General features: G+C 48.1%; 1 protein-coding gene and 1 non-coding gene across 14 annotated transcripts in view; both read left to right on the top strand.

Annotated features, from left to right (window-relative positions):
- Ehmt1 (euchromatic histone lysine methyltransferase 1) overlaps positions 1–12,805 on the top strand; it is a 157,191-nt gene that overhangs the window by 128,226 nt on the left and 16,160 nt on the right. For all 13 annotated transcript variants that reach the window (XM_077108758.1, XM_077108753.1, XM_077108751.1 and 10 more), the window contains 2 exons: positions 5,889–5,990; positions 7,257–7,361. In XM_077108758.1, coding sequence (XP_076964873.1) covers positions 5,889–5,990; positions 7,257–7,361 — 207 coding nt within the window. The remainder of the gene's footprint in view (positions 1–5,888; positions 5,991–7,256; positions 7,362–12,805) is intronic.
- LOC143393329 (U6 spliceosomal RNA) lies at positions 3,295–3,401 on the top strand. Its single transcript, XR_013090615.1, has one exon. It is a non-coding gene; the product is annotated as a U6 spliceosomal RNA (small nuclear RNA).

Here is a 12,805-nt window from a genome sequence, read left to right as displayed (position 1 = left end):
TAAATTTCATGTAGAATCTCAAGGACTTGGAGTAGCCAAACGATTTTGAAAACGAATAGCAAAATTGGGAGACTTAACCCTTCCCAATTTCAAAACTTACTATAAAGCTATGAAAAGAGCATGGTATTGGCATAAAGACAGCTAATAGAGACCCAAGGAATAAAAGAGGCCCAGAAATAAACCCTGGTATGTGTTAACTTTTATTGGGATATGACAATCATTTGATGGGCAGAGGACAACTTTCAACAATGGTGCCAGGAAAACTGGATATCCACACACAGAAGAATGTGTTAACACCACATATGAGAATAAATACAAAATGGATTGAAGAACTAAAGAGCTAAAACAGTAAAACTCTTGGAAAAAACAAAGTTTAATGACCTTGGATTTGGCAGTGATTTCTTGGCCATAGTACCCAAAATACAGACAATAATGAAAAATTAGATAAACTTCATTAATCTTAAAAATCTGTGCATCTAAGAACATTATCAAGACAGTAAAAAGACAGTTTGCAGGTTGGAGAATTATTGGCAAATCATGTATCTGGTACAGGGTTTCTCTTCAGAATATTTGAACTCTTAGAACTCAACAAAACTCAAATGATCCAATTTAAAACTGGTTACAGGTTTTGAAAAAAACATAAATGGCCACATAAATGGCCACTTAGGAGATGAAGAAAGAGATAGTTGACATTGTTTGTCATTAAGGAACTGCAAATCAAAATTACAGTTACATGCCACCTTCCACCACCAGGAGGGCCATTCTGAAAGTTGGAAAGGGAGTGTTGGTGAGGAGGTGAAGTCCAAGGCCTTGTGTTTGAAGCAGCAGCCTCTGTGAGAGCCAGACCTAGAATTTCTGTGCGATTCAGAGTTCCACCCCTAGGTGTATGCCAAAGAAACAGCTGTGTGTGAAGATCTTATGGCCAGCGCTGTTCCCAACAGCTGAAGAGAAGCAGTGTCCAGTAGCAGGTAAAGGATCAGTACATGGCCCACCTGTACAGTGGCATGTCAGCATGGTGGACCCACAGGACACAGAGTGAAAGGAGCCAGACCCAGGAGGCAGGTGTTGTGTGCTGCTGCTGGCTGAGAGCCCTAGAAACTCTACCTCAAAATAAAAAGGGCTGGGGATGTAGCTTGTAGCAGAGCACCCTGGGTTCAGTCCTCAGTACCACAGAACACATATACAGAAACTTAGTCTTTCATGTTAATACTCAATTTTTTTCACCAAAAACGTGGACTGTACACTCTAATTTATTAACTCCTGTTTAAATCAAATTAAGTTTTTACTATATTGCTGTCATTAATTATTATTTTGTAATATCCTTCAAATGGCTGCTTTGGTGTTTTATTATATTCCATAATTTTTAGTCAGATTTGTGTATTAATATTTATTGTATTTTCACCTTCGTTAAAAGCAGTGCTTAAGGGGCTGAGCTGTGGCTCAGTGGCAGAGCGCTTGCCGGGCATGTGTGAGGCCCTGGGTGCCATCCTCGGCACCACTTAGAAATAAACAAAATAACGATATGGTGTTCATGTGTAACTAGAAAATATTTTTTTAAAAAAGCAGTGCTTTAGTGAGCATTTTCAGACTAAATGTTTGCATGAGTTTGATTTTTTTTTTGTGTGTGTGTGTGTGTGGAATTACTGTTTCATAGTATATGAACATTTTAAATGCTTTTTTATATGTATATCTAAATTGTTTCAGGAGTGTTCAGGCACACCTTATCTATGCTGTTAATTATAACAAACTTGTTTTTTTAAACTATTTTAATTTGCTTTTAAGTTTGTATTTAGTCCATTGGTTTTATTGATTTTTTTTTTTTTGAGATGTTGGATAGCCTTGGTGTTCTTGAGTGAGTAAGTGCTTTCTGTGGTGATGGCAGGCGCACTCTACATCTTCCCCATCTTGTGCCAAGAGTCACTTCGTACCCTCCTCTTGGGGAACTGGCACCCAAGCAGACACCCTAACTGAGGACCCGGGAGGCAGGGGTTCATGCCTGACCTGGAGCACCTGGACCCCACAGGTGGGCGTTGGAGGAGCTGCCACTGGGCAGGTGTCTGAAGTCAGCAGTACCTGTGAGCCTCGCCAGAATTCGAGTACAGCAGAAGAAAGGGAGAGGGTCTCAGCAGCAGTTAGTGTACAGAAGGGAGAGTAGACTACTGTGTGACAGGAAGGAGAACCTATCAGGAAACAGTATGTGGAAGAAAGATGGTCATAGATTTCCCAAGTTGGAGAAAAATGGCAATCCACGGATGCAAATTCCAAGCAAGGTAAATAAATACAAAGAACATCTAAGTATACATACTGAAACTGTTGGAGCCAAAATAGAGGGAACCCTACAAGTGCAAGAGAAAAACTGCACATCATAGGTAGGGAACACCACTGTGAAATGCTGCTGGCTTCTTGTCTGAAATGATGGGGCCCAGGTGGAAAGATATTTCCATTGTGTTGAAAGAGAACAACCAAGAAGAGGTCAGCTCAGAGCACTTGCCCAGTGGAGCACTTGTCCAGTGGAAGGGGGAATGAGGTGAAGCCCATGCAGGCAAGCAGAGCAGGCAGGGCCCGCCCACAGGGTCTCCTGCAAAGGGTACTGTGGCTAGAAGGAAAGTAGAAGAAGGCAGGTGTTGAAAGTTCTTCTTTCTTTAAGTTTCTCAAATGAGAAGAGACCATTTAAAGCAATAACTAAAGGCTGGCAGGGTGTCCACACCTGCAATCCAGGCAACTTGGGAGGCTGAGGTAGGAGGTCTCAAGTTAGCGAGGCCCTTAGCTCAGTGGTAACCATGATTCTGTCTCCAGTACCAAAAAAAAGCCGTGGTAACCAAGGTGGAGCTTATGCACATCCCAAAGAGAGGAGTGTTACAGCAGGAGCACAGGGAGCGGGGGTTGTGAAGTTACTGTACTCCGGAGAGACTGTTGATTTAAGAAGACTAACAGAGAGGGGAAAGTATCAAGAAGCATAGCTTTATGGGGAAATAAATAGTACAGGAAGTGAAATGGAATACTAAAAATATTTATTCAACTAAAACACAGGATATGTGGAATGGTGACAGGTGGGGTAAATAGAAACAAAACAGCAGCATGTGGATTAGAACCTGCCAGGAAAGCTCACGGATACCCACTGAGCTCTCCATGCAAAGGTATAGCTCCAGCTGGACAGACGTAAAGGAGCCCATGTGTCCTGTAACCCTGCACTGTAATGTGAAGTCAATTATGACTTGTGGAGGGTGTGACACAGGGCAGATATCTTGAGGATCTGGTGTAAAAGACGAAGATGTGGGACTCTTTAATAGGGGAGTGCTCACTTCGGCAGCACATATACTAAAATTGGAACGATACAGAGAAGATTAGCATGGCCCCTGTGCAAGGATGACACACAAATTCGCGAAGTGTTCCATATTTTTATATAAATAAAAAATTTACATTAAAAAGTAATAGGGAAGACTATGATTCCAGGATAAAGTGTAACTTTGATGAATAAGATGAAAGAAAATAACCCAAAAGAAAACTCTGCAAAGACCGTAGGCAGGCCGCCCACAAAATGAACACTGATAAATGGGTGAAGACAATGTGGTACATATTTGCTATGGAATATTACTGCATATAAAACAATGACTATGACATTTGCTGGTAAATGGATGGACCTGCCAGTCCCCCAAAAAACCAAAGGTTGAATGTTCTGTTTGATATGCAGATGCTAACACAACAAGGGGGGGGGAGAATAGAAGTTCATTGGATTAGACAAAGGGAAATAAAGGGAAGGGTGTGGGGAGGGAGGAGGGAAAGACGGTGGAATGAATCCAGCATGACTTTCCTGTGTACATACATGAATCCACCACAGTGAATTTCCACATCATGGACATCAACAAGAATGGAATCCTAATTAGAATAAGGCACACTTCATGTTTGTGTACATATGTCAGACTAGACTCTACTCTCATATGTAACTAAAAAGAACTAATAAAAATTCATGCAAATTCATATTTAAAAAATGAACACTGAGCATGGGAGGAGTGCTCAGCCTTTATAAAAACTGACTGAGACCCCACTTCTCATGATCATTGTAGAAAACCTAAGGCATCCAGAGCACCTGGCCAGGGGCAAAGATCTGCACATTCATGGCAGGGGCTTAGAGGTCTCTCCTGGGAAGGTTGAAGCCCAGCAGTCCCCGATGGCCACCCTCACTTGTGAGCATGCGCAGTATTCACAGGTCAGACAATGGTCCCTTGGCTAGGAATGAAGCCTAGACCAGGTTGTGCCCACTCTTGTTCTTGGACTGGGGTGGGCAGCCAGCAGCTCCACCTCTCCAGGGCTTTCGGGAGCCGTGCCTGTGGGAGGGTCTAGGACCAGTTTTGGCTCCTCTTGCACGCTCAGGCCTCCAGAGCAGGCTCTGAGCATCGCACTGCCAGCTGGGGTCCTTTCAGTCCCAGGGTGAGATAGTTTTATGGCAACTAAAAGCGGGGAATCAGCATGAAATATTACCTATAAAGATGAGCCTCAGAAACATAATCTTGAACTAAACAGGAGTTAGAGAAGGACCTACAACGCGTTAGACTCCATTTTAGAACGTGTGTGAACATACCTATCATGAAAGTATCAAGAGATACATCAGAAGAATAAATAATTCAAGAGAGTGGTTACCTTTGGGGGATGAAGATGGGACGGGCACTGTGGGGTGTTCCCTTGGATGGGCTTGGCGTGAGTGTCACTTTCAGTGTGGAGATGTCACAGCAAGCTGCTCTGAACTGAGGCTGACAGCCTTTCTCTGCCTGAGAGCCTCTTTTTGCCACCTTTACATCATTCCCATGTGGTTTGCATGATTCAGAGATCCTCAGTTTCTGCCCTCTGCCCTCTGAGACCTCCTCTCACCCCTTCTGGTCCCTGTCCCTTACCTCCCTGGGACAGGGATTGCACACCCTGAGGCTCCTCTCTTGGCTTACATGTTCATCTGCCAGGGCAGCAGTGTCCCTGCCACTTGGGCCATCGTCCCTACCAATTTGTAGCCCTCTGTCAGTGTCTGTCCTGAGCACTAATGATGTGGGAATCAGGCATGGGGCTGCTCTTCAGAAAGGTGGTATCCTGATTCATATCAGTATGTTTTATGATATCTGCTAAAATCCAGGGTCTTGGCTGTGAGGTAGAAAAGCAGAGAAAAGTAATTCAGAGACAGGTCAATGCAGAGCTGTGGTGGGGAGTACTGATACAGGCCTATGCGAGCAGTGGCAGGACTGCATGTGTGGTCCTGTGGTCCCTGCACAAGGGTGCACTCTGGGCGGTGGGCACACTCCAGTGCCCTCCAGCCCAGCTGTCACCACAAGCAAGCTGGATAGCCCTTCTGGCTCATCCAGGGACTTCTGGGGTCTGTCCTGACTAGTGTGGTCTGCGTAGTGTCCTTGAGGACACAGCTGAAAGCTAACGAGGTATGCGTAGCAGCCAGGGAACGTAGGCCCAGCAAGGAGACAGGGCTGCTTTCCCACACTGTGTTTTAAACCCCAGCACCATCGTTGACTTGCTGTTTTCAATGTGCCGTGTGACAGAGGGCCCGGAGTGCACCGCTGTGGGTGGAGCAGGTCCCAGGGTCATATTAGAACTGTTCCAAGCAGGACTTGCATTGCATGCTGGCCCTGACAAGAAGCCTGGGGGTGTCCCTTAGCCATCCAATCCCGGGTGGGTAGGAGGAGTGTGTGGGTCTCGTGGTGGTACGCCTGCTAGTGTGTGTGGTGGAGGCTGCTGCCACCTGAAGTGTCAACTGTCGAGGGGCAGGGAGCTTGGAGCTCAGCTGTGGGGACAGGATGGCACCTCCTTTGTATGGGAGCAGGAGTCTCTGGCCCTGTACAGAGTGCCAAGGCAGGAGGGTGGTATCTTTGAACTGAATGGCATTTGTGTTGCAGGATGCAGAGGGCTCCACATGTTTGCACTTGGCTGCCAAGAAGGGGCACTATGATGTGGTTCAGTACCTGCTCTCCAATGGACAGATGGACGTCAACTGCCAGGTAGAGCCACATCCCTGTCCCGTGGTGTACCACCCCACTGACAGACAGGGTCTGTCCACAGCAGCCCCTTCACAAGGCCCCCAATCCCTGAAAGGCCTTGGGCCTCCCCCTGTGGCCTGCTCTAGATCTCATTGCTGGAATGAGGCGTCCCAGCAGTCCCTGCCTGGAATGGCACCCACCTCCCCCAGGGCTCCCGCCTTCCCTCAGCCGGGTCTTGCTGTCCACTAAGCTGGCTCCCATTGTCAGAGCCACAGGATGCTGTTGTGCCACAGAGTGACCGCTGGTCATTCCTGGGCACACAGTGGATGTCTGCAGGTGTTCATCAGGCCAGAGAGTGCCCTTAAAAAGGCTGGCGATCCAGACTGCTCATTATGCCTGCGGTGAGCTTCTGGCCTCCCGGCTCTTGGGTGAGTCTCTGTCTCCCTCAGAAGGCTGTGTGCTGGCCCCTCGGTCCAGGCCCTGCCTCCGCACCCTCTGGTACAGACCTGACTCCTGTGTTATCTTGACTGGTTCCCTCTCTGCTCTGTCCAGAGCATCACCCATCTGCTGGGTTTTATTGTTGCCTGACCCATGCCCTTATTCATGAGGTTGGGCTGCTGTGTGCCCGCCCTACCCCCTCCACCAGGGCTAGTTGCCCCTAAGGTGGCCTTTGTGGGCACTGCCAGGTGCCCAGGGCCTGGCAATGCAGTAGTCGGCAGTTGTGGAGGGTGTGCTGGAGCCTTGGGTCTTCTACTTGGAGCTGGCCGCATAGTGCTCAGGCCCTGGAAAGTACCTTTTCAGATTTGGATGAAGCAACCCAGGAATAGTAGGTCAGCTGACACAGTCTCTGTCGATCCCGAGACCTTTATGCCTAGGTGTCCATCTTTTGGCCTATCTCCTGCTTGAAATTGCCCCCGAGGTCAAGAGGACCAAGGGAAGGCCTTGCTGCTCACACTTCCACCAGTCTTCCTGTGTGTAGTGTGCCTGGGTCTAGCTGGACTCGCCATTTTTAGTCTCTTTTTATGCTGCCTAGATCAGGTTGTGCCCACTCTTGTTCTTGGACTAGGGTGGGCGGCCAGCAGCTCCACCTCTCCAGGGCTTTCGGGAGCCATGCCTGTGGGAGGGTCTAGGACCAGTTTTGTCTCCTCTTGCACACTCAGGCCTCCAGAGCAGGCTCTGAGCATCGCACTGCCAGCTGGGGTCCTTTCAGTCCCAGGGTGAGATATGTGTACCGGCTGGGCGTGTCTTTGGCAGCTGTGGCAGCTCTGTCTCCTTTTCTGCCCTCAGGACGATGGCGGCTGGACACCCATGATCTGGGCCACTGAGTACAAGCACGTGGAGCTTGTGAAGCTGCTGCTATCCAAGGGCTCTGACATCAACATCCGGGACAACGTAAGTCTCTCATGGCTAACAGCAAACCCCTAAGGACTCAACCTCCTATGGTGTTGGGGGTCGGGCCAATAGGATGGCTTCCTCATTCCAAAGGAATGTGTAAAGCTGAGCTGGCACCTGGTGGCAGCTCTAACTTCTTGGCATTGGCAGCTCATTGACCCAGCTGCTTTATGCCAGATGTAAGTAGAGCTGCAGGTCTAGACAGACGTGGCCCCTGGGCCAGATCTGTAGATTGAGAGGGTGTGTGGTTGGTGGTGCTGCTCTCTGCCGCTTGTGTCCCCTATTGGACCCAAGGAGAAGACCAAGGAAATGTCCGTGAGGACTGGACCTTGTCCCAGGGCCAGGGTAACTGCTGGCTCTGCCTGTAGTTGCTTCCTTAGAAGAGAAAGAAAAGTGAATAGACAATGTTTTGAGATACTGCATTGATGGTTAGTTTTATGGCACTAGTTTATTTTCCCCCAAAATTAGGGTCTGGAGTCAGGTAGGTGGATTCCCCTGTCCTGGAGAAGCCTAACCACAGATGCCTGATTGATTTAGAAGAGAGTTTTCCAGGAGGTCTGCAGGGACCTTAGAAGAGGGGATGGAGGAGGGGCAGGCTTGTGTACTGGCATGATAGCAGGTGGGGTAAAAACAGAAGATACTCCGCTGCTTGCTGGAGCCCGACCAGCCACAGTGAGAAGTCCAGCACAGGTAAGCTTAGGCTGGGAACTAAGAAATGAGGGGTGCTGCTGCTGGCCACACTTCATGCTCTCAGTGGCCTGGCTCATGTGCCAGGACCTGAGCATCACAGGGGACTTGCAGTCTCTGCACTGTTTACATCTGGAACCCTGGATGCAGACAGTTTCTCTTCCCACCTGGAAATAAGGGTCCTGTTCAGGTGCCCAGGCCTCTTTTGTGGCCTGGCCTGCAGCCTCCATGGCACTTCTACCTTTTGTATCTGAGCCTGCCTGCTCACCTTCACAGGAGGATGGACAAGGGGTTTGGATGAGGAGAGGAGGGAGCAAGAAAATCTAGGGCCAGCAGAGCTGTGGTCTCCTACTGCATCGCCTCTTTGCCATGGGCATGGTGCTGAAGGTTCAGGCCATGGTCAGTTAGCCTAAACTGGTAGGGGCCGGGGTGCAGCACATGGGAAAAGTATGCGGTGGAACAAAATATTCCCCTTGTGGCCAACAAGAGGAAGGGCTCTCTTGCAGGGAACACACCCCTGTCCTCACCACCCCACCTCTTAAAAGTTCTGCCACCTCCTAGTTGTGCCACACTGAGGAGCATGCCTATAATACAAGGGCCTTGGGGCACTCAGGACTGAGCATAGCACTGCCTCAGGCACAGTCCCCAGTCAAGGGGTTGGCTATGTGCTTGGGGTTTCATTGGGTCTGGAGTTGGGGTGCTGGTGGCTTTTTCCATGAAGTGGAAGGGTTGATTAGCTCTCTAACTTGTGTGTTTATACTGGGACCTTTTGTTTAGCAGCTAGAACTGATTTTTTTTTTTTTTTAATTTAACTCAGGACCTCAAGCACTGTACTTTATACTCCAGCCCCCTAATCCCACCCCGGCCCCTGCCCCAATGCCCCTTTAAACTTTTGAGATAGGGTTTTGCTGTGCTGCGTAGGCTAGCCTCAGATTTGTCATCCTCCTGCCTCAGCCTCCCCAGTGTCTGGGATTATAGGTGCTGCCACCATGCCTAGCTGATTCTGTGCTTAAAGTTGGATAGGTTCTGGAGGCCGTCAGCACAGTGAAGATGCCCAGGACACGCATTGCTCACTCTGGAGTTCTCCACCTGCACCCAGACCCATTGATCTCTGCTTGGCCTTCTTGGTGTGTTCGTGGCCCTTGCTGGTTTTCTGTCGGGCTCTGTTGGGCCTTTTAGACTGTACTGCTTTTCTTTTAAGTGCCCACCTGAGTGTGGTTGGTGCATCTGTTCTGAGTCTCACCCTCATGCTCCGTGGGGTGGCTCCTTGCTGCCTAAAGCATCCTCCCTATGTGTCTGTTTGCTGCCCTTTCTTGGTGAACACACTGTGGTCTCTGACGTTTGACTGTCACAGGGCTGTGGTGAACATAAGCACCTTTACTCGAGGGAATACCTGGAAGTACAGGACCGGGTTCACCTATAGGTATGCTGTTGTCCAAAGTGGCTTACCTCTGTGGCATGTGAGGGTTCTGACTGTAGCTTTCTCCCCAGCACTTAGTGCCTCAGTCTCTTTAGTTCTAGCCTTAAAGTACCTGTGTGGTAGTGTCTCATAGTGGCTTCAGTCTTCATTTAATTTTCCTTTCTGTATTGACTAATGATAATCATCTTTGTGGACCTATTTTCTGTTTGTGTGTTTTCTGAAGGATCTGCTAAGATCTTTAGCTATTTATTTATTTATTTATTTGGTGGTTAATTTTCTTGTTCTTGAATCTCCAGATTTTTTTTTTAATGTTCTGGAAACAAAGTCTTTATCAGATATGCTTTATAGATATGTCTTTGGAAGTTTTAGAATTGCTACAGAGCCCAGTTTATCTTTGTGCGTATATGTGGATTCTGCTTTGGATATTCTGTTTATGAAACCATTGTGCAGTTGAAGATACTAAGACCCTGAAGATCTTACCCCATGTTTTGGGCAGCAGCCTTATGGTTGTAAGCTTTAGGTCTTTGGGCTATTTTGAGGTTTTTTTTTTTTTTTTTTTTTTTTTTTTTTTTTGTGGGGAGAGGTGGTATACTGGGGGTTGAACTCAGGGGCACTTGGCCATTGAGCCACATCCCAAGCCCTATTTTTTGTTTTAGAGACAGGGTCTCACTGAGTTGCTTAGTGCCTCGCCATTGCTGAGGCTGGCTTTGAACTTGTAATTATCCCGCCTCAGCCTCCTGAGCCGCTGGGATTTACAGGTGTGTGTGTCACTACGTCCAGCTTGAGTTGATTTTTATGTGTGACATGAGGTGTGGGTCAAAGGTCTACCAGTCTATTGGGAAGAAAGTTGCCCTTTTTCTGTAGAATTAATTTTGCATGTTTGTCAGAAGCCTGTTGTCTATGTGCACGAGTTGACCCGCCTATCCCTAGCTGGTGTCTGCCTGGGTCCTGATGAGAGACTTGGCAAAAGAGCCTTGTCCTCTCTTATCACTTCTTCCCGAGCTTTGTTCCCCTCTTCCCTGCATTTTCTGTCTCTTGCCCTAACATCAGGGGCTTTTCCACGCCTCCTGGCTTCCAGGAGTATATGTCCTGCCTTTTGGCCTGGGTGGTGGTTGCTAGCTGTTCCTCCGTTGTTAGACCCGTTTTCCCGACACTGCTGCTTCTGCCAGTCTCACACCTGCCACATTTCTTGTAGTGCAGGCTGGCTAGTGATGGATTCCTGCACACGCTCATCCCTGTACAGCCCCTGCTTGGCCCTCATGTTTTGAAAGGTGCTTTGGTGGTCAGAGTCCTAGTCTCGTTTTTCTTTCAATGATGTGTACATTGCTTCCTGCAATCTTGACTGCTTTGAACGTGCTTCCTGGTCTCTCCTTTGTAACAAATTCTTTGCTTTCTGGCTACTCTTGAGCTTTTATGACATGCCTTGGTGTTGTCTCTGTGTCTGCATAGGGTTATTGAGGGTTTTTTTTTTTTTTTTTTTTTTTTTTTTTGGTACAGAGGTTCTCTTCCACTTAACCACATCCCCAGACTTCTTTTTATTTTTATTTGGAGACAAGTTGCCACTGAGTTCCCAGACTGGCCTCGAACTTGAGATCCTCCTGTCTCAGGTTCCTGAGTACTGAGATTACAGGCATGCACCCCCACCCTTGGCTCTTAGATCTTGGATCTGTGGATTTAGGGTTTTGTCAAATTTGTAAATTATATGGTTGTCTTTTCTTTAGTTGCATCTTTGCCCACCACCTTTCCCAGAGTTCTAGATACATGTATATTAGACTGTGTGAAATACCCCACAGTCCGTGGATGCTCTTGTTTTAGTTTTTTAAAATTATTTTTCACTCTGCACCTCAGCCTGGCTAGTTTTATCAGTATGTCTTCCAACTCACTTCTCTTCTGTGATGCAGTCATGCTGGTTTTCAACCCTAAAGGTTCTTTGGATTTTTTTTTTTTTTTTTTTTTTTGGAGAGAGAGTGAGAGAGGGGAGAGAGAGAGAGAGAGAGAGAGAGAGAGAGAGAGAGAGAGAGAGAGAGAGAGAATTTTTTAATATTTATTTTTTAGTTATCGGCGGACACAACATCTTTGTTTGTATGTGGTGCTGAGAATCAAACCCGGGCCGCACGCATGCCAGGCGAGCGCGCTACCACTTAAGCCACATCCCCAGCCCCTCTTTGGATTCTTGAGGCACTTGTAGCAAGTCTTCCCTGCACCTCTGATTATGTGTTCCACTAGCTTCCTGGTGGCCGTGTCTGCCAGTCCAACACCCATGGCCGTCCTGGTGTGGTTGGCAGCTTATGATTCTTGCTTCTCTGTGAATCCCGTAACCTGTTTTTTATAGACATCATGGTATTGGGATCCTTGCCCCCCATGGAACTCCTGAGCTCTGCTCTAGGGTAGCTGCTGGCCTGGGTCAGTCTGATGGTATGGGGTTGGGGTTTGGCCAGGAGGTAGATGGCTCTGGAGCAGCTGTCAGTGCAGGGGTGATGCTGTCCCCGCAACTGAGGCAGGCCTTCCTGCATCCTCCAGTCTCTGGCATGTGGATGGACAGTACTTCTCACCTGCCTGGGGGATAGGCCCGGCAGGTAAGGCACAGGTCTCCAGAGCCTCTTTCAGAGGTCTCTCCCCTATCCTGAGCTCCAGGGGCTCTGCCTGGTCCCCTTCATGTGTAGCTGAGACCTGGGCAGCTCCAGTGCTATCACCTGGTCCACAGAAGAAAGCAGTGTCATTGCCCTCTGAACCAGAGGTTGGAGCAATCCCACAAGAGGAGGGTCATGGATGATTGGAAGTTCTCAAAAGTGAAATTCTGGTTACAGAGTCATAAATCATTCTGATAAAGGAAAAAGAAGCCCCTGAGGAAACAGGATTTTGAGTTCAGGATTTGTGGGGAGATGGAAACCAGAAGAACACCAGAGGGTCAGAAGGCCACTAAGATTAACAATCAGAAAAGAACCCTGACACACTAAGATTTTCAGAAAACACTGAGGTCAAGGAAAAAACATTCATTTTTAGTTTTTCTTTGGGAAGCAGAGGCAGCAATGAAGCCCATGCTCAGGGCAGTCAGTGGTTGGCAGGGAGGGTGGCAGGACGACACTACCCCTGTTCTGCTTTCTTCTTTCGTAATGTGCACTGAGCTGAAAAGCCTTGACTCGTGCACACTGGATAGGAGATTGTCCACTTGTCTGAGAGCACCCTAGTGTTACAGATGAGCTGGACGCAGCTCTGAATCTGCCCGTGGGATTCTGTGCTGAGCCTGCGGCTGCCCCTGTAACTAAGTGGATGGTTGGCTTGACTCTGGCCATTGGGGAAATTGCCAGAGTGAGCTCCACCCAGGCTGTGCTGCTAG

Source organism: Callospermophilus lateralis, chromosome 2, assembly GCF_048772815.1.
Source record: "Callospermophilus lateralis isolate mCalLat2 chromosome 2, mCalLat2.hap1, whole genome shotgun sequence".
NCBI classification, from domain to species: domain Eukaryota; kingdom Metazoa; phylum Chordata; class Mammalia; order Rodentia; family Sciuridae; genus Callospermophilus; species Callospermophilus lateralis.
The sequence above is the reverse complement of the archived record's forward strand: the minus strand, read 5'-3'. Positions and strand labels throughout refer to the sequence as shown.